At 45.3% G+C, this 25,150-nt stretch overlaps 1 protein-coding gene and 1 pseudogene across 1 annotated transcript in view; both read right to left on the bottom strand.

Annotated features, from left to right (window-relative positions):
- ANKRD33B (ankyrin repeat domain 33B) overlaps positions 1–25,150 on the bottom strand; it is an 87,000-nt gene that overhangs the window by 4,154 nt on the left and 57,696 nt on the right. Inside the window, exon 3 of the mRNA XM_029217103.1 lies at positions 12,454–12,594. Within this exon, the coding sequence (XP_029072936.1) occupies positions 12,454–12,594 (141 nt within the window). The remainder of the gene's footprint in view (positions 1–12,453; positions 12,595–25,150) is intronic.
- LOC114892334 lies at positions 6,046–10,857 on the bottom strand (annotated as a pseudogene).

The following is a 25,150-nucleotide window of genomic DNA, read 5'->3' as shown; positions in this document are numbered from 1 at the left end:
CCATCCCCATGTTATCTTATCTCTAAGCCCCCATCCCCATGTTATCTACCCTTCAGAGCCCCAATCTGGTCCCCCTCCTGCCGAGAGACCCTGCTGGTCATGTCAGATGGTTAGACATGAGCAGCTCCCTGCCACATCCTGGACGGGGTCATCTTTCCCTCCCCCATCTGGACACTGGTGATTAGAACATGCCCAGAGAGCCTCCCTTTTGTGGTCAAGGACCGTTAAGTCTCCAGCCTTATCAAGACCAAACAAGATAAAACCACCAGCACAGGTTGGTGCAGGCATACCAAGACCTAAAAGGTGACTCAGTAACCCGGGGTTCATTACGCCGTGTTTGTAATAAATTAGCATTGCGGTTTCTGCATCCATCACCCTTCTGTGGGTTTTGCCCGGGTGCCTGTGGGTAAGCGCTTGCGCAGAAGGAAGAAGTTATATAACCTAAAGCTGTCGATCAGCTTGGCAGTCAAATGATGCAGGACCTGAGGGGCTTTCCACCACTCTGAGAAACCAACCCCAGCCCTACCGCGGGGCTGCTTCCAGTTTCCAAACAACCCCGCGCCCCTTCTCTCTCTCCGGAGTGTACTTTTGCTTTGCTTAATAAAAAACTCTTGCTACTTAAAACTGCTCTATGTCTCTGGACTGAATTCTTTCTCTTCGAGAGGACGAGAACCGAGGGAATAGCCTTTTTCCACCGGTGACAGTCACCACAAGACCACTGTGGACCGGTCCTTACAGGCCTCCTCCTGTGCTGTCTGTGGCCTGTATCTTGGGCACTTGGGGTATACTCGGGATGCAGGGTCACAGGGAAGAGCCCTTGAAGGGGGTGGGGCAGGTGATCCCACCCTACCCTCAGGCATTTCAGTCTTTCAGAGGGTCTCAGCAGGGCTCAAGCCCACAGCCTGCAGGGTAGCCAGCTAATGAGCTCACACTGGTTCGTTTTCCAGTCTTCCCAATCTGGCTTCCTTATCCCTGACCAGCTTCCAAGGGTGACTTTCCAGAACAACCACTTGCCCCACGGTTGGCTCTCGTGGGTACCCAGGCTAAGACAGTGCCCTTGGTGATATGAAATGCCTGATTTTTAGCCCTTTCTCTGCCTAATTACTTGACACTATTCCAGCTTAGTCACAGAAAATTCATGTTTTCCTCTATAAACAGAAAGAAACCTCTCTGGTGATATCATATCCTTCGGCTTTCCAGAAACACATAGTCAGGGCTTGCCTAAGACAAAGATGAGCACACAATGTACAGCGGGAGTGCCTCTGCTCTCTGTTCAGTAAACGAGCCTCCTACACCTTCCTTTCCATCTGCTTTGCTGCCCGGAATCCCAGGGAGATTCAAGGCTTCTGTTTGCTTGTTTTTGCTCCCCAAGTGCCGCAGCAATGACACCAACAACTCAGGTATGAAAGCCAGCTCTCTTAAGCCAGTCTGGAACCTGCCAACCTCCACCTGGTTCTGCTTCTCTTCAGAGATAATCACAGCTTCCCTCATACGGCTTCTAAGAGCATTTATTAAATACACCTGTCACTTGGGGGCATTAATATTCCACTGAATTAACAAGGCTCTGCAACCCTATCCCCAACCCCTGGGATCTCAACAGCAGAGCTGACGTTACTCCTTGGGATGCCAAAAACCAAAGAGCCAATATATCAGCTGTTCAGAACTTGGTTATATATATATATTTTTTTTAATTTATTTATTTAATTTATTTATTCTTGGCTGCGCTGGGTCTTCGTTGCTGCGCGCGGGCTTTCTCTAGTTGCGGCGAGCGGGGGCTACTCTTCGTTGCGGTGTGCGGGCTGCTCCTTGCGATGGCTTCTCTTGTTGGGGAGCACGGGCTCTAGGCTCACGGGCTTCAGTAGTTGTGGTGCGTGGGCTCAGTAGTTGTGACTCGCAGGCTCTAGAGCACAGGCTCAGTAGTTGTGGCCCACGGGCTTAGTTGCTCCGCGGCATGTGGGATCCTCCAGGACCAGGGCTCAAACCCGTGTCCCCTGCATTGGCAGGTGGATTCTTAACCACTGCACCACCAGGGAAGCCCGAGAACTTGGTTATATTTCTATTAAAAGCCTAAGTTCTGGTAATTCTGACACTATTTCGTTCTGCCCAACAAGGTAAGATAAGAGCTGATATGCACCAACAGGTTATGAACTATTGGAAAATCTAAACAGTCTAGGGGGGCATTCAATTCAATGATTCATTATTTCCAAAAGGAAATAGTTCTTATTGAATATTATGAAACTGCAACTCGGAAATTCAACCCAGGTGCAGAAAGACACTCAGGTTCAGAAGAACACGGCACTTGAAAAAATGAGAATGAGATACACAGTTTTATCCTAACTAATATGTAGTAATGCTCGTGCCTTTTGCTTTTAAAATGATCACAGGATGACCTGATTCTGTAAACATCAATCCAAAAGAAATACCCAGATTTTAGGATCTTTACAGGCTTAGTTTTTCTTAATATTGATAAATTCAAACGGAAATAAGAAGACTTTAAAATACTGTTGCAAATTGTTTAAACATTTCAACAAGTATCCTATTGCTATGTACCAAACCCAGGAAAGGCATTCAATCACGTATTGTTTTTTCTTTTAAAACATACACACTCATCTGTAAGAAGAAAATGTGACCCACTTTCCTGGGAAAAAGTATAAGGTAACTTAGTGGCAATAGTAAAAAATGAAAATATTCTGTAAGTTAAACAATAAAAGCCTTAGAGGGCAGCTCAAAAGCTCCCTGAAAAAGGTGTCAGATTTTCTTTTCACTTTTCCCTTCATTTCCCATTTACATTAGTTATATCAGTGGTTTTCAACAAAAGGCCACTTTCCCACTAGGGGACGTTTGGCAATGTCTGGAGATATTTTTGATCATCACAACTGCGGGGTGCTACAGTCACCTAGTGTGCAGAGGCCAGGGATGCTGCTAAACATCCTACAACCCACAGGACAGCCCGACCACGAAGAATTATCTGGCCCCAAACATCAACAGTGCCAAGATTAAGAAACCTGAGTTACCCTCCATAGAAAGTTTAAGTATCTGATCACAAGGATATTTTCAAAGGGAAAAATATACCATAGTTTTTCATTCATTTAACACATAATAGTGAACACATAAAGTCACCAATAACAATGACAACCAACAATGACTGATAGCCTCCTCCATGCCAGGCGAGCCCCTGAGAGCTGTGAAGTGTGAACTCACTCAATACACATCATGACCTCCTGCAGTAACTACTGACATTCACCGAATTTTACAGAAGAAACAGGCCCATAGCAGGAGGTGACTGGCCCTGGGTATAGAGAGGCTGAATGGTGGGGCTGGAATTTGAAACCAGGGGTCCTGATTTCCAAGTTGGTTCTATTGGCCATTCTGCTCTGACCAGGTACAGTTCAGGAACAGAGGCACTAGAGGTCTGCACTCATGTGGATTATTCTAGACTTTGATGGAGTTGTGCTCACGTTGACAGGAACAGGAAAGGTAGGGTATATAAAACCTAATGCCAAATTTGTTATCCAAATAACTAAGGGAAAAGAAAAAAAAACACATTAGCATTGAACACACTGCCCTCAAGCAGGCCCATCTCTCGCGAGATCTGAAAGGTTCTGTGATCTGTAAATGCCTGAAACCTCTACCAGACTCAGGGAAAAAATGACAGCAAATCCCATGCACGGTCCAGACTGATTAGAAGGCAATTAATCTGAAAACAAGAGGGTTTGTAATTCAAATTAGTTCATTGGGGAAAATGCCTCGATTGACATCGAAAGTTTTTGGTTGTAAAAGTGGATTGCTAATTTACACTCAATTATAACTAGATCCAGAAGCAGTAAAAGCAGATGAAGCTCCCCCCAAAACACAAAAGCATCGTAATCACCATTAAATTAGGAGGAACCATCCCTCCCTGATGTCATTGATAAACCCTGTGGAAACGGCTATCTCACTTTAAAAAAATGAAACTGTCACTGAGTCAAAAGCACAACCAATGAGATTAATTTTAATTAGGATCTTTTTTAATTCCAAGAAGGTTTTCATCTTCGAAGCCTCTGTCTTCGCTTACTGAATTTATTTTTCTTACAGCATCCCCTAAAACACTTCAGCTAAAGCAGGAGAAAAAAACAATCCTGAGTAGGTTTGTAACAAATCCTGTAACCCCAATCTAATCACAAGGAAAAAGACAGATGGGCTCAGGTTGGGGGACCAGTGTTCATTGGCCAGTGTCAAGACCAAGTCATGGACAAGGCATGAAGACTGAGCAACTTCTGGGGACCAGAACAGACTGGGGACATGTGACAACTCAGTGTGGGAGCCTGGCTGGGATGCTGGAACAGAAAGGGGCCATCTGTGGAAGAACTGGTGACATCTGGATAAAGTCTGGACTTTAGTGACTTGTATTGTGCAGTTTCTGCCTCTCGGTAAGATGCTAACATGGTCGGGGGAGGGAGGGCGGTGCTGAGTCGGGGCTCTGTGGGTGCTCTCTCTACTACCTCTGTCGCTTTTCCATGCACCTAAAATTATCCCCAGATGAAGGTTTATTTACAAAAAGAAGCAAGTTGTCTAAACAGAGCTACTAGCCCAGGCTGATGCCTGGAAGAATTTTAACGTGGTCCTCAAGATACTGAGACTGGAGGGGATGCTGCCTCTCTGGGAGCTCGTAGGGCCAAGCAAGACCGGCTGAACCCAGTGCCAAGAACAAAAACAAAATAAACTAAGATAATGAAATTAAATAATGGCGACAACAGCATCTCCCCCTATTTGAGATGCTCCCTCTGCGCCTGACCGTGGGTGTGTGCTTCACATACATTTTCTCATTTTATTGCCAGAATAACCCAATGAGGTTGTGCCCTAACAATGATCATTAATTCCATTTTAGAGTGAGGGGGAAAACAACTAGAGATTAGTCGCAAGGAATTCAGCTCAGTAATTCCTTAAATATGTATAGCCCCAGAGAGTTTACAAAGTGATGTATTTCATCCTCAGGGAGGTGGGGAAGAAGTCATTACTCCCATTTCACAGATGAGGACAGAGAGGCTCAGAGGAGGGGCTTCCCTCAAGATGATGAGGCCAAAAGGGCAAAGGGGGGCCTGCCGTGTGATGCCAGGCAGAAAGAAACTGCCCCACACAGAAACCAAGACCCCTAAAACCGAGTCCCACTCCCGCAATTTATGATGAACCTCTCTACCCAAAACTTTAATCTCTTTCTTGTCCCACTCCTGTTCTCCTCAGGATTGATGCAAATCAAAGAAAAGGGGGGATTGAAACCAAACAGGACCCTGTGAGGCCTTCCCGGGTGCAAAAGCCCATCTGTGTCCCGTTTCTTGTTTGTAGAAAAAAGGCTTTAGTCTCCTAGGCCTTCCTCGAGTTCCAAAGAGCAGACTCAAGCAGTTAATGACCAGGACAACAGAGTCACAGGACTCCTAGTTCCTCCTGAAGGGATACAGGTGACAATCTGGTGCATATCTTTGAGTTGTTCTGCAGAAACTAAGACCCCCTCCCAGTGGCGGATCGTGACTACACTGACCACAAGCACTAGATCCCAGACCGGCTGGAACCCAAAGGTTGATGGTTGAGACTCCTGAAGCATCACCCTGTTACCTCACCACCAGCTGATCAGAAGGTCAACAAGCTGGTCAGGCAACCTATGACCCTCTCCCCTAACACCATCTTTAAAAACTGTTGCCTAAAAGCCATCGGGAGGTTCGGGTCTTCTGAGCCTAAGCTGCCGGTACTCCTTGCTTGGTGCCCTGCAAATAAACCCTTACTTTGCTGTGAACAACCACCGTCAGAGTATGGCTTTCGGCACTGCAGGCACACGAGCCCTTGCTCAGTTACAACATCATATGACCACGTGACTCCACCCACCAGCAAGCAGACACCTGGGATGGCTCCTGGGTAGACCCTGCCATCCCTTTGCCCACCTTCAATAGGACCATCTTGCCGGCGTCAAGACCAGAGCACACGTTTGTGAAGAAAAATGCAGGCAGGATGAGGCTAGGGGGTGAGGAAACAGGAGGGCTGACCTATGGGGTGACCAGTGCTGTGACCTCCCAACCCACCCTGAAAGCAGGAGCTTTTTTTTTTTTTCTTTTAAAAATTAAGACTGGGGTGATTTATTAATCTTGTTAGGAACTCTGATACAAAGCACAGTAAAAGGCCACAGACCAGTAAATAAACAATGTGGCTTTTGGCTACTTTACAACTGCTGCTACGGACCTAAGAGGAAAACACGCTTTTTCATCACTTAGAATGAAGGAGTACAAATGGCAAATAAAAGTTTTAATCACGTCTCTGATTAAAAAGTTTAATAAAGCTTTAAGTGTCTGCTGGTTTAAATATTACCAACCTAAAAAAATACTTTAAAAATTTTTAGTTAACACAGGATTTATAGAGAAAGTTACTTGGTTTTGAAGGCAATGCAGTTGGTTCCTATGCCATAAGAAACTTATCCTCCAGCTTTATGAATTAGTAAAGTAGCAGACCGTATTATAGGCCTTGAGTCACATAAATTTATATAGGTTATTAGCATTATCTTTAAATGTACAATATAAACAAAACTGTACATGTATGGCATATTAACTTTGTTTTCCAAAACAATAGGCAACTCATTAGCTAAAGACACCATAGTCTGCAAAAACACTCTGTATAAGATATGTGCCCTTTTCTCCTCTATGATTGGGTTAGGTAGTCTGTTTACATTTCGACAAAACAATAAACACAGTGCATTCCATTATTTTCGTTCTATTTTTCACTTTTGTCTTCAGCAGCAAATTCTGGCTTTTAAGACATGGCATTAAAGAGTTTAAGAGCAGTGGGTGTTATTCACGATCTTCCGAAATGTAAAAACTAGGCGTAAAAACTAGAAGATGGTCAAAGAGGCTTAAAAATCAGTATCACCACACACCCCCTATATGTGTATAAATTCACTGCCTTAAAAAGTCATCTGTTACTCAAATTTGAAAAATTCCACAAATGCACTACCCGCTTTCAGTGCCATCAATGTCACTTTAAACCGTATTTCAGCAGAGTCTACAGTGCAAATATAAATTCTTTATACTGGCCTTTGGGCAGCACTGAGGATCCAAGACAAGACAATGAATGCTACTGATCACCTGAGGATAATGGTAAAGGACTTCTGTATTTTTATTTTTCCAATTCTTAAAAGCTTATTTGATCAGTAGCATTTTTGTAAGAACATTATTTTTAAAAAGTACTAAAATACTATGCCTTTTTTGAATAAATTTAAAAAATAAACTGTACAAATACCATCCCAGTGTCAATGACTACATATGGCTAGGGTCATTGAGGAGTTTCTGCATTTTCTAGCAAAGGCAGTCTACACAATGGGGGTTGTGAAAGCTCCCGTTTGTAAGTCTTTGGTGGCAGTTTTGGTAGGTGAGGGCTTGAATTCTGCCTTGGTGGAACAGGGGGAGCTTAAGGATGAGCAAGATTATTTTGACTAGAACTGAGCACATAGCGTCGACGTGGTACCATTGGAGAGGGTGTGCTAGGAGGAGTGTTTGGAGAATTGGGACATGTACTAACGTCTCTGAACCAGTCTGGATCTCTGTGAAGATGTCCCAGAGCAGGTGGCTGAAGAGTAAACGGACAGTTTATAAAGTGTTCTGGAGGCCGAAGGGGAACTGGTGGAGGGGTATCGGGAAGAGGATCTCTCGGCGGCGGCGGCGGTGGACTATACAGAGGCCCGTCAAATGCACCAGAAGGAGCAGGAACTCTGGGTTTTACCTTTGGAGGAGGAGGCTGTCTTGGCAGAATAGCAGGGGGGTCTTCATCAGATTTCATAGTCCCCTTGGAATCTGAAGCATCATGATCAAATTTTTTTCGAGGAGGAAGTGGAGGAGGAATCAGTGGCCCTTCACTTAGTTTATGTAAACTACCACACAAACTAAAGAAAGACTTTGAATGAGGCAAGAGGACTGGAGCAAAGATGCTATTGCTTCCACAGGAACTGTTGAGATCCACATCTAAAAACACACTAAGGTCTGAAGAAGCAGATACTGGTGGAGTAGATGGTGTATTCGGAGAGGTTGGTGCTGACACTGTTGATTCAAGCTCTGTTTCAGCAATCCGACTAAAGCTTATTTTACGTGGTTCTCTTTCTAATGGTGTTGGATGACCTCGTAAAGTACCTGAGGTAGAGCCATGTCGGCCTGTATTAGGCCTTATTCCAGGAGATTTTAAAGAGAAAGTTGATTTCCTAGGAAATCGAGGTGGCTGTTTGCAGTTTCGGGGTTCAATTTCTAGTGACTTGTTGAACAAATAATCTGTAAACTCGTTTTCAGAAGCATTTCCCATGGGATTAAGGTTTTCAAAGAACCTCCTCATTTCTGGTTCTATCCGTAAACAGTAAGGCTGATTCTGATATTGCTGAATTTCTCCAGTAATTTCAGCCACTTTTTTCCTCTTACTGAAATTGATTAAATCTTTCCCTTTCTTTTTTAAAAAATCATTATTCCCTTCTTCAGTCTTCAGAATATTTGTTAAATATATTCCAAAAGAAGACACACAAGGTGGACTGATTGACTTAAGTTTCACTAGATATTTTTAAAAATGATCTTGACTTAATTCCACAGATTCATCCAAAATTTTCCTTTTTCTTTCCTCAAAGGTATGATCTAGTCTACAGACTCATACTGAATTTACTGCACTGACGATCTCTAATACACCACTGAAATTATTCAAATCTTGAAAAACTTGCAGAATTTCTATAATTCTTAGTACTGCCACCCGTTCCTCAAAATTTTCTGCTTCCACAATGCACTTTTCAAACCAGAGAGTGAGATTTGTGGTGTGGCGAATCAGTTTTAATAAATTTGGAGAATTTATTTATCTTCTTTGGTCCATACACTCCCTACAAGTTCAGAAGGTTGAACTTTCCTGTAGAGATCAGATTCCAAAAGTGTCAGCTGACATGCAATTTCTATTGGATGAAGTGTCATGAGATCAAATGTTTCAAACTGTCCTGGTCTGCTGATATGCCATTCAATTGGTGGAGGTGGACTTTCAAAGGTAATATTATGGCTTATTCCATTTGCCTGAGCTTGTTTCTTCCTCTTGATGATCTTAGCAATTGACTCTACCCATTTCTTCAGAGCTTTCCCTCTTACACTTGAAATGAAGGATTCTAGTCTTTCAAGCAACTCCAAGTCTCTTTCAAAGTCAAAAAATGGTGTTCAACCCTGTGCCGAAACACATTTAAGATCCTAAGTTGTACTGGCTGGACGTATTCCTTGCGAAACCTTTTAAGGTCTGCACTGATTGGCTGCTCGCCTTTCTCTACTGCCAATTTATCTGCTTCACTAGATTGTGGCTCTGGAATTTCAAATCGTTCAATCAGTAAGCTTAGCAATTCCTGTGGTTTACAAAATGAACGATACGTAGTAAGAAAAGTGCGAACAAAATTGGGATCTGCATACATGTGATGTGTTAACCTTTCAATTAATTTCACCACAGTTCCTCCTTTAATAATGGGGATTCCACTTCTACTTTGCAAGTTGTCTTCAAAAACAATGTTTTCCTCAGAGTCTTTTACCACAAAACGATACACTTCAGGACTCGGTAATCGAAGTGGTTGCTCATTTTCTTCCTTCAATAATACTGAATCTAGCATTCGATGTAGAGTACTATGATAATGAAGAGAAATAAGTGCTGCCATCCGATTATTTTTCTCTTCAGCAGACTTAGCAGCAAATATTATGCTGTTTTCATCTTTGGATACTAATTCAAAAGCATGTTTGCACTCACAAGTATCTTCTTTATCACATATTTGTATTTTCCTCATGACAAATTTTTCTTTTAATCTGTATTCTGTACTACTGTATCCTGGAAGGTGTGACTGGCTGTGACTGCGTTTGTGGCTAATCATTAAGCCATCAAAGAGAAAAATATGCCGTTCATGTTTAGCACCAATTCTCGTCAATGGGCCTTCCATAATAAATTCATTACAACACTGTCCAATATCTTTGCCTTCCCATCCATCTATGTTTTTCTGAATTTCATTCATTTTTTTAATAGCCAGGTGCTTGCTTCTTAATTGATGATTACAAAAAGGGCAAACAGGATCCCCAGGTCAGCGTCTAGGTGAATACTATTTGTAAATTCGGTCTACACTACCTTGGAGATTCATGAGAGCAGTAACAGCTTGGTTCAAACATTCTCTGTCTTCATGCTCTTCGCTACATGCTTTCAATTGCTTTAATAATTCAAAATAGTGCCAACAATGATATACTGGCACCAGCATAAGGCATGGAAGGACATAACGAACTGCCTCTTTAAAACCATCAGCAATGGACTGAAAGTGTAGAGCCACTGCAGGTCTGGCCATCAACTTACTGAAATGTTCATTAAATTTTGGTGAAAGAATATCCTGTGATAATGTCTCATAAGGATCAAATGCTTGTTCCTCTGCCAAATCTTCAAAACAGCTTCCAGCTAAGGGATGAGGGCTGCTTTCATCAGTCATTTCAACTGTGTCTTCAATTAAACCTAAAAGTTTCACAGTCAATTCATGTATAGCTAAAATGTTACTGAAAATCTTTTCAATATCAGAAAGTTTAGACAGCTTTCTGTCAGAAATAAAAGCTTCTCAAAACACTTTTATGATCATATTTAGTTCCCGTAGATACTGTCTTTCTTCTGCAATTTCAGTTCTGACAAGGTCATAGTAGTTAATTCACCTGAAGAACCAGGTTCATCTTCACAAAGAGAAACCAAGCCTATGTCATCCTGATCAAACATGTCCATCAAAACCTTATCTGCAGGGCTTCCCTGGTGGCGCAGTGGTTGAGAGTCCGCCTGCCGATGCAGGGGACATGGGTTCGTGCCCCGGTCCGGGAAGATCCCACATGCCACGGAGCGGCTAGGCCCGTGAGCCATGGCCGCTGGGCCTGCGCGTCCGGAGCCTGTGCTCCGCAACGGGAGAGACCACGACAGTGAGAGGCCCGCGAACCGCAAAAAAACAAACAAACAAACAACAAAAACCTTATCTGCACACATTGACACTTTAATGTCCTGTTGGGATATTTCATAATGTCGGATATTAAATACATAATTCCCAGCCAATTTCAAAATATCAGCTGAGATATACTCTAGTACAGCCACAATATACAGGGACACATGGTAGTCCACTTTGTACCCTAAAACTTCCTTCAATGAAGGATGGATTTTGTCCACAGGCAGTAAGAGGATTTCTTCGTTTTCGTTTCTCTATGGCAGACTATGCATCAACAATAGCCCATTTATCCATTGGATGAGGAAAGGTCTTTTGAACTCGCTCCTCCACATCTTGAACAGTCCTTGGTTGGGCCATGCATAATTTATTAAGCAGCTGAAAAATCAGCTCTTCAATATAATAGAGAGACTCTTCATTAGCTGAGAGATTGGGATGTGCTTGCTCCTGAACCTTCCGCAGGGCCGAGATCAACAGTCCCCGCCATTTCGGACTGTCCTCTTCGCTGACGAACTCGTACGTATGCGGCGCCTGCGGCATGGCCCCGGCGGCAGCGCCTCCGTAGCGGGGGCGGCCCGCGGGCCGAAGGGGGCCGGGCCGGTGGCCTCACAGGCAGGGCGTGGGCCGCCTCGCCTCGCCGGCCGCCGCCGCCTCGCCTCGCCGGCCGCCGCCGCCTCCTGCCCGGGCCGCGGCTACGGCCGAGTTGGCTCGGAGGCGGAGACGGCGCCGGCGGGCAGGCGGGCGGGGGCTCCGGGGGCAGCTTCCTCGGCTCCGCGGCGTCGCCTAGTGCAGCGTCCGCAGAGGAAGCGCAGCGTCCGCAGAGGAAGCGCTGCGTCCCATGAACCCGGGCGGCCTCCTTTCCCCGCGGCGCTGGCCCGCTTCTCGGGCGGCTCCTCCTCCTCTGTCTGGGTTCGCAACCCGGCGGGGGTACAGCTGGCCTCTCCCCTGCTCGGACTCCGCTACGGACGCGGCAGGCAGAGAGCGGCGGCGGCTTGTCTCCTCATCGCCTCATCTCCGCCCTCCCTACCGGCAACACCGCCCTGCCCCGCCCAGCCGAGTCACCGCCAGAGGGCCCTGGGGACAGACCGGGCGCGCGCGTCGGGCGAGAGAGCCACACTGGCGCGCACAGTGCTGGCCACCACCACCTTCGCCGCCGCCCCTTCAGCAGCCGCGCACAGGGCCCCAGGGCCGCCGCCAAGCCCCGGGCCCCAGCAAGCGCGGCTCGGCCAGCCCCCTCCGCCCCGCGCTCATTACCCCGTGTAGCTGGAGCAGCCCCGCACGGAGCATGCGCGCCGCGGAGCAGGCCGGAGCTTTTGTTTTTGTTTCAACTCGGATGATGACAGCCATACATCTCAACAAAGAAACGTTTCTTTGATGCATCCACTAGGCTTGGTTTCTATGGGGGGGATTCATCCCTTCAACACATATCTTTAAAGGAGCCAACTCAGCATTTCCCGGGACCCTGGGACTGCATGGGACAGGTGGGGACGTACCTGCTAGCATCAGGGCTCGGATGCACTCCGTTCGGCCCTGCATGGCGGCTTTCATCAGGGCCGTGAACCCAAACACGTTCCTCCTTTCAAGGTCAAGACCGGGGAAATAGTTCAACAAGTAGTTGGTGATGGTGACGTGCCCTGCAAAGAGAAATGCACACATGTATGGACCACACTCCACAAAGAGCGGGCATTCCAGAGGCCTTCCTACACAGACAGAGGGAAACGTGGCATGGTCCACCGTTCTGGTGTGTGTGTGTGTTTGCCTCTCAGGCCGCAAAAAAATAATTCTCAGGAGTCCAGGAAACGAGAAGACAGAGGGCCCTGCCCCGGCCATGCCGTTGCTGCCTCTGGTTCATTATTCCCTCCTGCCAAGCCACTTGGAAGTTCAGCTGTCCCATCAACCTGTTGAGGAGGGAATGTGGGGAGCAGGGACACTGTGGAGGTGGTGTGGGCAAACCCGAGCTGGCCTGACGCAGACGCTGGCTGGTCAGTGGGGAGGCCCTGCATGCTGTCGGCGCCCAGCAGGAGACGCCGATGCAAAACAGAAGATGAACCTCGGAGCCATTTCCCAGAACTCAGAGCCTCAGGGAGGAGAAAGTCTTCATCTCATCATCATAAAAACAGGATATGCCAGTGCACACTGCCACCCTATCACCGCTCAGAGGGCTCGCTCTCTCACACACACACACACACACACACAGAGGCAGGGAACCCAGGGAGTATTGCTACCCAGACCCTTATCCATAAACCCAAGCAGGTAAGAATATTCATTTCAGAATATAGATTTCTCCCCTTTATCGTCTCGCACTTCCAAAAAAGGGCCTGATTTTCTGCTCACTCCCAGAGGGTTTTCAAAAAGCCCACGCACTCTTGGATAGCGGTGAATAAGGAGAACATCACGTAACAAGCAGTGTTCCCAGGATGCTCCTGGCTCACCCAGAGAAAAATCCTCAAACGACTCTTGTGCCACATAAAGAGCTCTGGGGTCAAATGCCCATGCTGCCCGAAGCCCACTGGCCACATCTATTAAGTCCTCGAGTGAAATGACACGCCACCCTCCCCCCCCGACTCTTTAGTTCCTTAGAGCAGTGTGTCAACCTTGGCACTACTGACACCTGGGGCCGGATTATTCTTTGTTGTAGGGCTGTTCTGTGCAGTGTGGGACGGTTAGCACTGGGCTCTGCCCACTAGATGCCAGTAGCTACCATACCCCTCCTCCCTCCAAGGTATGACAACCAAAAATGTGTCCAGACGTTGCCAAATATCCCCTATGGGGGCAAAATCACCCCTGTTGAGAGCCACTTCCTAGAGGCTCAGATTTCAGGACCAAGGTGGGAGATGGCTTCCTCTCCTGCTTACCTTCTCCCTGACCCCTGACCCGCCAGCCTGCCTCTTGGTTGCCATTGCCATCCTGGCCCTAATCGTGACGGCTAACACACCTCGGGAGGGTGGGCAGTCTGCAGAAGCTCTCACCTGAGCCTGGATGGAGGGCCTGGGGACCCAGCCTCCATCCTTACACGCCGAGGACTGGCTCGGAAATCCCGCCGTCATCCCCACCCCATACATGTCCCCCGGAAGCCCCACTGTCAGGGCTGCAGGTGTGACGCCTGGTGGACACTGCACTGCGACTTCTGCTGCTAACTGGGCACCACTAGCTCCTCGCAGGGAGGCCTCTGCACCACGGAGAAGCCAGGACCCCTGAGGCTCCGTCCCCGGCTGCTATCAGGAAGCACAATGGGTGAGACTGGACACATGGCAGAGGAGGTGAGGCCTCCTCCGGAGGGTGGGCAGCCATGGGACACAAGGTGCTCCCGAGATGCAGCCCCCCTTGCCCTGCAGACTGGGAGGCCGAGGGAGCGGAGGCCCCCAGCACAGCAGCGGGGAGACCCCACCCCTCCCCTGCCCCAGCGACGTCTCCTGGGCCTCCTTCCGGGTCCTGCCAGTGCTGTGCATGCCCACCAGTAACTCCTCCCACGGCGGGAGCTCCGTACCCCCCATCGCACGCCGACCGAGACAGAGTGCAGGCGGGGACCCAGTTACCCTCCTTGAATGGCACCCAGACACTGCAGGCTGCTGGCCAAGCAACAGTGCATCCTTCTCCTCAACTTCCAAGTTAAAAATGAAACAAGCAACAGAAACTAGAGTGTGGGCTCCTCCAGAAGCAGTGTTTTCCCCTCACCATGGACCTCAGCCCACCTCCTGAACTCATCGCAAAAATCATGTAGCTTTCTGACTTTCTGAGATAAGCACTGACTAATACGATCGTGTCCGGGGGTTAACAAGCCAGAAGCAAATGGGTGGGACCTTCCCGCTCTGTGACTCACAGGTTCCAACCAGCAGCTGACACTTTTTGAGTCATTCACACCACTTTGCTTTCTGCTCTCCTTTACAGAGCACATCCCCGCCAGGGGACGATGCTGGCTGTCAGGTGCCCAAAGCAGCTTAACTGCTCTAAACTGTTGGAGCGGGGCGGGGGAGGGGAGTCCTTTGATCTCAGTTGGGTTTGTCGTCCAGCTAAACACTTTGCAGCACCTGTCAGTTAGATTTAGCCAGGGTCATAGTGAAACGAATTGCAATTCGTTTGGAGCCGTTTCTTTAAAAACGTGAAAGAGCGTGGCCACCGTATTTTCAGCACGATGCCCTTTGCACTGACATATCCTAAACACTCTGAACAGGCAGGGAGAGAAAAAACTGACAATCCACAAAACAAACGGCCCATTATACAGACCTGTTCTGCATGTTATGTAGAGATCAGAAAAACCAACGTGCAGTCCACTCGTTCTGACTACTGACTACAGGCTCGAGCTGTCAGTGACCCGTGAAATCAGTCTCAGCTCCCCACTGGCTTTCCCAGAATGACAGCACGATACCTGTTATCACGAAACAACCTCGCTCAGCTGAAATCAGGGGTGGACCCAGTGCTGCTAAGAACGAATAGATATTAACCTGAATAGATATTAACCTTTCTTCTTTATTTATTTATTTTTATTTTATTATTATTATTTTTTTTTTTTGCGGTACGCGGGCCTCTCACTGTTGTGGCCTCTCCCGTTGTGGAGCACAGGCTCCGGACGCGCAGGCTCAGCGGCCATGGCTCACGGGCCCAGCCGCTCCGCGGCATGTGGGATCTTCCCGGACCGGGGCACGAACCCGTGTCCCCTGCATCGGCAGACGGACTCTCAACCACTGCACCACCAGGGAAGCCCAACCTTTCTTCTTTAAATCATGCCAATTAACCAAAAAGGAGCTTTTTTCTTTTTCTTCAGTAAGATAGATAGATAGATGATAGGAAGAACACAGCCTTCCTTGCATAACAGAATGTGCCCCATATGGAAATCTAGTTTGAGCCTAGTCCAACTTTGACCGTATGGTACAGGATTTGGTTCCTGAAGTCCTCAGAGTGGACTTAACGAGTGGGCTGACCACACAGAGCTAAAGAACGACCTCCGCCGACCCCATGAGCCTTACCCTGCCTAAAAGAAGGGCTTAAGCAGCCCAGGGAGTAAGTTAATTCTTGATGACATAGCTTCAGTGGAGTAACTAAATGGCCATGCAGACAGAGAACTGAGTACTTAAGAGAGCTCGCTCTGAGAACACTCAAATTCAAGCTCCCAGCCTGCCACTTAAAATCTGGGTGAGCCTGGGGAGGTAGGTCAACTTCACTGAGTCTTTGTTTCCACATCTGGAAAATGGGAGATAATATCAACCTCACAACTGTGAAAATGACAGGAGATAAGGTGTTGTATAAAAAGGGCCTAACAGACAAATTTCTGGGCAGAAAAACTCCAAAAAACGTATGCACTTGCTCCACTCCCGAGGAGGTGACACATAAGCACCCACTCGTTCTCTTGTGGGCTGTGCACAGAGACTCCCCTCCAAAGAGTAGACTGTGTTGGGGATGGCGGTGGAGCGGTAATCTCACAAGACAGAAGTGTGGCCAACATGACCTCAGCCCGGTGATCAGGGTCAACGGTCATGTCCAGAGCCTCTGCCGACAAAGATTCTCTGCCTGATCAAACTTCACTCAGGCTTCTGAATCTTCTCCCCAGGCCCATCTGTGCCCTTCCTTGTAAAATCTCATTTTAGCAATAACCCTGCTAATAAGTCAGTTTAACGAGAACCACCCTCATCCCCACCATGCTATCTGGTCATTCCTCATCCTCCACCAGCCCCCAGGTGACATCCGATCACCCTGGCCTGTCTTCAGCAAGAATCTTGTTAGGTCAGTTTGGCCGGAATCTCCCTGATGTTTCCTCTTAGTCATTTTCCACCCCAGGCCCCCACCCTGGCTCCTTGTCTATAAACACCCACATATCCATGCTGCAGTTGGAGTTGAGCCTACCCTCTCCCCTGGTGCAAAATCCCATTGTGATGGCCCTCATACCTATCGAGATGATTTTTGAATAAAGTCTGCCTGACCATCTCTAACAGGTGTCATTGAATTTTTCTTTAACAAATCCCTTCATATGATGTCATGCAAACGGCACTTTCCTCTGTAGTCCTCCTTTGAAAAACCCGCACCTCCACTCTAATCATGCAGAAAACACCAGACACACACAAACTGAGGGACACTCTACCTGACGAGTGCCTAACAAGCACTCCCCAGACTGTGAAGGTCATAAAGTCTGAGAAACTGTCACAACCAAAAGGAGCATGAGGGGACATGACAACAAAATGTCACATGGGATCCTAGCTGGGATCTTGGAACAGAAAAAGGACATTAGGGAAAAACTGAGGAAGTCTGAATTAAAAAAATGGACTTTAGTTAATAAAAAAAAAATGCATTGAGGAGATTGGTTCAAGATAGCAGAGTACAAGGACATGCGCTCACTCCCTCTGCGAGGGCACTGGAATCACAACGGCTCAACAATCATTGACAGCAAGACACTGGAACTCACCAAAAAAGATACCCCACATCCAAAGACAAAGGAGAAGCCACAATGAGACCGTAGGAGGGGCGCAATCACAATAAAATCAAATCCCGTAACCGCTGGGTGGGTGACTCACAGATTGGAGAACAATTATACCACAGAAGTCCTCCCACTGGAGTGAAGGTTCTGAGCCCCACGTCAGGCTTCCCAACCTGGGGGTCTGGAAACGGGAGGAGGAATTTCCAGAGCATCAGCCTTTGAAGGCTAGCAGGATTTGACTGCAGGACTTCGACAGGACTGGGGGAAACAGAGACCCCACTCTTGGAGGGCCCACATAAAATAGTGTGCGCATCGGGACCCAGGGGAAGGAGAAGTAACCCCAGGGGAGACTGAACCAGACCTACCTGCTAGTGTTGGAGGGTCTCCTGCAGAGGCGGGGGGTGGCTGTGGCTCACCATGGGGACAAGGACACTGGCAGCAGAAGTTCTGGGAAGTACTCCTTGGTGTGAGCCCTCCCAGAGTCCACCATTAGCCCCACCAAAGAGCCGGGTAGGCTCCAGTGCTGAGTCACCTCAGGCCAAACAACCAACAGGGAGGGAACTCAGCCCCACGAATCAGCAGACAAGCAGATTAAAGTTTTACTGAGCTCTGCCCACCAGAGCAACACCCAGCTCTACCCACCACCAGTCCCTCCCATCAGGAAGCTTGCACAAGCCTCTTAGACAGCCTCATCCACCACAGGGCAAATAGCAGAAGCAAGAAGAACTACAATCCTGCAGCCTGTGGAATGAAAACCACATTCACAGAAAGAGAGACAAAATGAAAAGGCAGAGGGCTATGTACAAGATGAAGGAACAAGATATAACCCCAGAAAAACAACTAAATGAAATGGAGATAGGCAACCTTCCAGAAAAAGAAGTCAGAATAATGATAGTGAAAATGATCCAGGACCTCAGAAAAAAAATGGAGGCAAAGATTGAGAAGATGCAAGAAATGTTGAACAAAGACCTACAAGAATTAAAGAACAAACACCTAGAAGAATTAAAGGACAAACAAACACAGATGAATAATACAGTAACTGAAATCAAAAATACACTAGGAGGAATCAATAGCAGAATAACTGAGGCAGAAGAATGGATAACTGACCTGGAAGACAGAATGGTGGAATTCACTGTCACAGAACAGAATAAAGAAAAAAGAAAGAAAAGAAATGAAGACAGCCTGAGATACCTCTAGGATAACATTAAACACAGTGACATTCGCATTATAGGGGTCCCAGAGGAGAAGACAGAGAGAAAGGACCCGAGAAAACATTTAGAGATTATAGTAGAAAATTTCCCTAACATGGGAAAAGAAATAGCCACTCAAGTACAGGAAGCACAGAGTCCCAGGCAGGATAAACCCAAGGAGAAACATGCTGAGACACATAGTAATCAAACTGACAAAAATTAAAGACAAAGAAAAATTATTAAAAGCAACAAGGGAAAAACAACAAATAACATGCAAGGGAACTCCCATAAGGTTAACAGCTGATTGATTTCTCAACAGAAACTCTACAAGCCAGAAGGGACTGGCACAATATATTTAAAGTGATGAAAGGGAAGAAACTACAACCAAGATCACTCTACCCAGCAAGGATCTCATTCAGATTTGACAGAGAAATCAAAAGCTTTACAGAAAAGCAAAAGTTAAGAGAATTCAGCACCACCAAACTAGCTCTACAACAAATGCTAAAGGAACTTCTCTAGGCAGGAAACACAAGAAAAGAAAAAGACCTACAAAAACAAACCCAAAACAATCAAGAAAATGGTAATAGGAACATACATATCGATAATTACCTTAAACGTAAACGGATTAAATGCTTCAACCAAAAGACACAGGCTTGCTGAATGGATATAAAAACAAAAGCCATATATATGCTGTCTACAAGACACCCACTTCAAACCTAAGGACACATACAGACTGAAAGTGAGGGGATGGAAAAACATATTCCATGCAAATGGAAATCAAAAGAAAGCTGGAGTAGAAATTCGCATATCAGATAAAATAGACATTAAAATAAAGAATGTTACAAGAGACAAGGAAGGACACTACGTAATGATCAAGGGATCAATCCAAGAAGAAGATATAACAATTATAAATACATATGCACCCAACATAGGAGCACCTCAGTACATAAGGCAAATGCTAACAGCTATGAAGGAGGAAATGGACAGTAACACAATAGTGGGGAACTTTAACACCTCACTTACACCAATGGACAGATCATCCAGATAGAAAATTAATAAGGAAACACAAGCTTTAAATGACACAATAGACCAGATAGATTTAATTGACATTTATAGGACATTCCATCTGAAAACAACAGATTACATTTTCTTCTCAAGTGCACATGGAACATTCTCCAGAATAGATCACATCTTGGGTCACAAATCAAGCCTCAGTAAATTTAAGAAAATTGAAATCATATCAAGCATCATTTCCCACCACAACTCTATGAGATTAGAAATCAATTACAGGGGGAAAAGAGTAAAAAAAACACAAACACATGGAGGCTAAACAATACTTTACTAAATAACCAAGAGATCACTGAAGAAATCAAAGAGGAAATCAAAAAATACCTAGAGACAAATGACAATGAAAACACGACAATCCAAAACCTCTGGGATGCAGCAAAAGCCGTTCTAAGAAGGACGTTTATAGCAATACAATCCTATCTCAAGAAACAAGAAAAATTTCAAATAAACAATCTAACCTTACACCTAATGGAACTAGAGAAGGTAGAACAAACAAAACCCAAAGTTAGTAAGAGGAAAGAAACCATAAAGATCAGAGCAGAAATAAATGAAATAGAAACAAAGAAAACAGCAAAGATCATAAAACTAAAACCTGGTTCCTTGAGAAGATAACAAAATTGATAAACCATTAGCCAGACTCATCAAGAAAAAGAGGGAAAGGACTCAAATCAATAAAATTAGAAATGAAACAGGAGAAGTTACAACAGACACCGCACAAATACAAAGCATCCTAAGAGACTACTACAAGCAACTCTATGCCAATAAAATGGACAACCTGGAAGAAATGGACAAATTCTTAGAAAGCTATAACCTGCCAGGACTGAACCAGGATGAAATAGAAAACATGAACAGACCAATCACAAGTAATGAAATTGAACCTGTGGTTAAAAACCTTCCTGCAAACAGAAGTCCAGGACCAGATGGCTTCACAGGTGAATTCTATGAAACATTTAGAGAAGAGCTAACACCCATCCTTCTCAAACTCTTCCAAAAACTTGCAGAGGAAGGAACACTCCCAAACTCATTCTACAAGGCCACCATCACCCTGATACCTAAACCAGACAAAGATACTACAAAAGAAGAAAATTACAGACCAATATCACTGATGAATATAGACTCAAAAATCCTCAACAAAATACTAGCAAGCAGAATCCAATAACACACTAAAAGGATCATACACCATGATCAAGTGGGATTTATCCCAGGGATGCAAGGATTCTTCAATATATGCAAATCAATCAATGTGATATACCATATTAACAAATTGAAGAAGAAAAACCATATGATCATCTCAGTAGATGGAGAAAAAGCTTTGACAAAATTCAACACTGATTTATGATAAAAAACTCTCCAGAAAGTGGGCACAGAGGGAACCTAACTCAGCATAATAAAGGCTATATATGACAAACCCACAGCAAACATCATTCTCAAGAGTGAAAAACTGAAAGCATTTCCTCTAAGATCAGGAACAAGACAAGGATGTCCACTCTCACCACTATTATTCAACATAGTTTTGGAAGTCCTAGCCACGGCAATCAGAGAAGAAAAAGAAATAAAAGGAATACAAATTGGAAAAGAAGAATTAAAGCTGTCACTGTTTGACATGGTACTATACGTAGAGAATCCTAAAGATGCCACCAGAAAACTACTAGAGCTAATCAATGAATTTGGTAAAGTTGCAGGATACAAAATAATGCACAGAAATCTCTTGCATTCCTATACACTAACAACGAAAGATCAGAAAGAGAAATTAGGGAAAGAAACCCATTCATTATTGCAACAAAAAGAATAAAATACCTAGGAATAAACCTACCTAAGGAGGTAAAAGACCTGTTCTCAGAAAACTTTAAGACACTGATGAAAGAAATCAGAGATGACACAAACAGATGGAGAGATATACCACGTTCTTGGATTGGAAGAATCAATATTGTGAAAATGACTATACTACCCAAAGCAATCTACAGATTCAATACAATCCCTATCAAATTACCAATGGCATTTTTCACAGGACTAGAACAAAGAATTTTACAATTTGTGTAGAAACACAAAAGACCCCGAATAGTCAAAGCAATCTTGAGAAAGAGAAACGGAGCTTGAGAAATCAGGCTCCCAGACTTCAGACTATACTACAAAGCTACAGTCATCAAAACAGTATGGTACCGGCACAAAAACAGAAATATAGATCAATGGAACAGGATAGAAAGCCCAGAGATAAACCCACGCACCTATGGTCAACTAATCTGACAAAGGAGGCAAGAATATACAATGGAGAAAAGACAGTCTCTTCAATAAGTGGTGCTGGGAAAACTGGACAGCTACATGTAAAAGAATGAAATTAGAACACTCCCTAACACTATACACACAAAAAAAACCTCAAAATGGATTAGAGACCTAAATTTAAGACCAGACACTATAAAACTCTTAGAGGAAAACATAGGAAGAACACACTTTGACATAAATCACAGCAAGATCTTTTTTGACCCACCTCCTAGAATAATGGAAATAAAAACAAAAATAAACAAATGGGACCTAATGAAACTTAAAAGCTTTTGCACAGCAAAGGAAACTATAAACAAGATGAAAAGACAACCCTCAGAATGGGAGAAAATATTTGCAAACCAAGCAATGGACAAAGGATTAATCTCCAAAATATAAACAGCTCATGCAGCTCAATATTAAAAAAACAAACAACCCAATCCAAAAATGGGCAGAAGACCTAAATACACATTTCTCCAAAGAAGACCTACAGATGGCCACGAGGCACATGAAAAGCTGCTCAACATCACTAATTATTAGGAAAATGCAAATCAAAATTACAATGAAGTATCACCTCACACTAGTTAGAATGGGCATCATCAGAAAATCTACAAACAACAGATGCCAGAGAAGGTGTGGCGAAAAGGGAACCATCTTGCACTGTTGGCAGGAATGTAAATTGATACAGCCACTATGGAGAACAGTATGGAGGGTCCTCAAAACACTAAAAACAGAACTACCATATGACCCAGCAATCCCACTACTAGGCATATACCCAGAGAAAACCATAATTCCAAACGATACATGCACCCCAATGTTTGTTGCAGCACTATTTACAATAGCCAGGTCATGGAAGCCACCTAAATGCCCATTGACAGATGAATGGCTAAAGGAGATGTGGTACATATATACAATGGAATATTACTCAGCCATAAAAAGGAACGAAATTGGGTCATTTGTAGAGACGTGGATGGAGCTAGAGACTGTCATACAGAATGAAGTCAGTCAGAAAGAGAAAAACAAATATCGTATATTAACACATATATGTGGAATCTAGAAAAAAAGTACAGATGAACCGGTTTGCAAGGCAGAAATAGAGACACAGATGTACAGAACAAATGTATGGATACCAAGGGGGGAAGCAGGGGTGGTGGTGGTGGTGTGATGAATTGGGAGATTGGGATTGACATGTATATGCTAATATGTATAAAATAGTTAACTAATTAGAACCTGCTGTATAAAAAAAGTAAAATAAAATTTAAAAAAAATGCATCGATATGGGTTTATTTGTTTTGTGCAAGGTATCATCCTAGTGTAAGAGCCTAACGAAAGGGGAAACCAGGTGTGGGGTATACGGAAATTCTCTGCACAATCTTTACAGTTTTTCTGTAATCAAAAGTTCATCTTCTGAAAGGGAGATCTAGGCTAGGGCCACTCGATAAGACTGCAAGGTAGGGACGATGGCTCTTGACTGGCTGCCGGGTGTGGATCCTGTCCACACAGTCCACAAGCCTCACCAGCGGTGGGGGAGGCGGGGTGCTTACCAAGTGGGTGTGCAATGGACAGAGGAGACGGTGGCCAGCCCCCGGGGAGGGCCGGAGGGTAGAGAGGAGTTGTTGACTCAGAGCAAAGTGAATGGACAGGTCTTGGTGATTATTGGGCTGAGCCAAGTAACAGAAAGAGAAAAGTCAAAGATGACTCCTGGTACCACCCCAGCCCCAGGGTTCTGGCTTCACTTTGGATGGCCAATGGCATTTTCTCTGAAAGTGTACGGGAGACAGAAGTCCATGGTAGCCAAGCTGGACTATCTTTCAAGCTATCTGTGTTACCAAAGAAAAGGAAAGCTCCCTTCAGTTCATTGTCATGGTTTTAAAGAAAAAAGGTTAATATCTATATGTTCTTAGAAGCATCATATCCACTCTTGATTTCCACTGAGCAACAATCCCCCAAACCCCAAGGGGGGAATTTTAAACTTTCCAACTCTTAAGTCACCTACCTCACAGCAAACCCCTCTCCCAGGAGATGACACACCTCCTACTTCATAGAGGGAACTGAAACCACAAGGGAACCCCCTCAACTTTCCCCCATCACTCCCAAAACTTCCCCACATCCCTCTTAGTGAAAAGGAGGGTGTTTCTTCTCCTATTTAAAGATGCCAATCTCTCCTCCCCTTGCAGTGCTTTAAAGCCATTCCCCATCTACTTCTGGGGAATATATTTGTGCTACAAACTACTTCCTCTTTCTCTTCAACCTCTCCCGCCTTGCAAATTCATTCCCACCAGATTGTATTAACGGACTAAATTCCTCACCTTGCCTTCTGCCACATGGCTTCTAAGTTCTTCTGTCAAGAAGAACATTGGCCCACAGGACATCTACAGGCATGATGCCAACAGAAGCTTGAAACACACTCACTGATGGGACTCCTTCTACACTTGTGCCTCAGCTATCTCCCTAAGAAGAACGTGCCAGGCTGATACAATGGTCCCAGGTAGAGGATGAGAAATGCACGGAGCAGAGCAGACCCGGCTGAATGGTCCGGCTCACCCACAGACACACGAGCAAAGGCAGTCTAGATCAGCCGATCCCCAGCCCATCCGCAGATGCATCAACTATAAACATATTTTAAACTAGAGTTTGGGGGTGGTCATGCAGCAGTAAGCTGGTATATATGCTCAAGGGTCTCCCATCTTAAAATATATATGACTGTCTTAGCCCATTCAAGCTGCTGTAAGAAACTGCCATTGACTGAGCGGGTTAAACAACAAACATTTATCTCTCACAGTTCTGGAGGCTGGGAAGTTCAAGATCAAGATGCCAGCAGATTCAGTGTCTGGTGAGAGCCCGCTTCCTGGCTCATAGGGTATCTTCTTGCTGTGTCCTCACATGGAAAAAAGGGTGAGGGAGCTCTCTGGAGTCTCTTGTATTAAAGCACTAACTCTATTCATGAGGGCTACACCCTCATGACCTAATTACCTCCCCAAAGCCCCACCTCCTATTACCATCACTTGGGGATTAGGATTCAACATATTAATTTGGAGGGAAGACATAAACATCCAGTTCATTGCAGTGACCAACAATAATCCCCAGGACCTGTCTTTGTATTCCCGCCACCCACCATCAATCACCTGACTCCCTTTCAGGCTAACTTCCAGAGTCTTCTACTCTCACTCTTGCTACTTATACCCCCCACCAAGTCTCCTGAAACCGTCTTCCATCATTCCCCAATGACTGTCTTGTAGCAATATCCAATGGTTACTAGTCAGTTCCCAT

This window comes from Monodon monoceros, unplaced genomic scaffold (genome assembly GCF_005190385.1).
Source record: "Monodon monoceros isolate NGI ecotype Baffin Bay Population unplaced genomic scaffold, NGI_Narwhal_1 Super_Scaffold_12, whole genome shotgun sequence".
In the NCBI taxonomy this organism is placed as follows: domain Eukaryota; kingdom Metazoa; phylum Chordata; class Mammalia; order Artiodactyla; family Monodontidae; genus Monodon; species Monodon monoceros.
The sequence above is the reverse complement of the archived record's forward strand: the minus strand, read 5'-3'. Positions and strand labels throughout refer to the sequence as shown.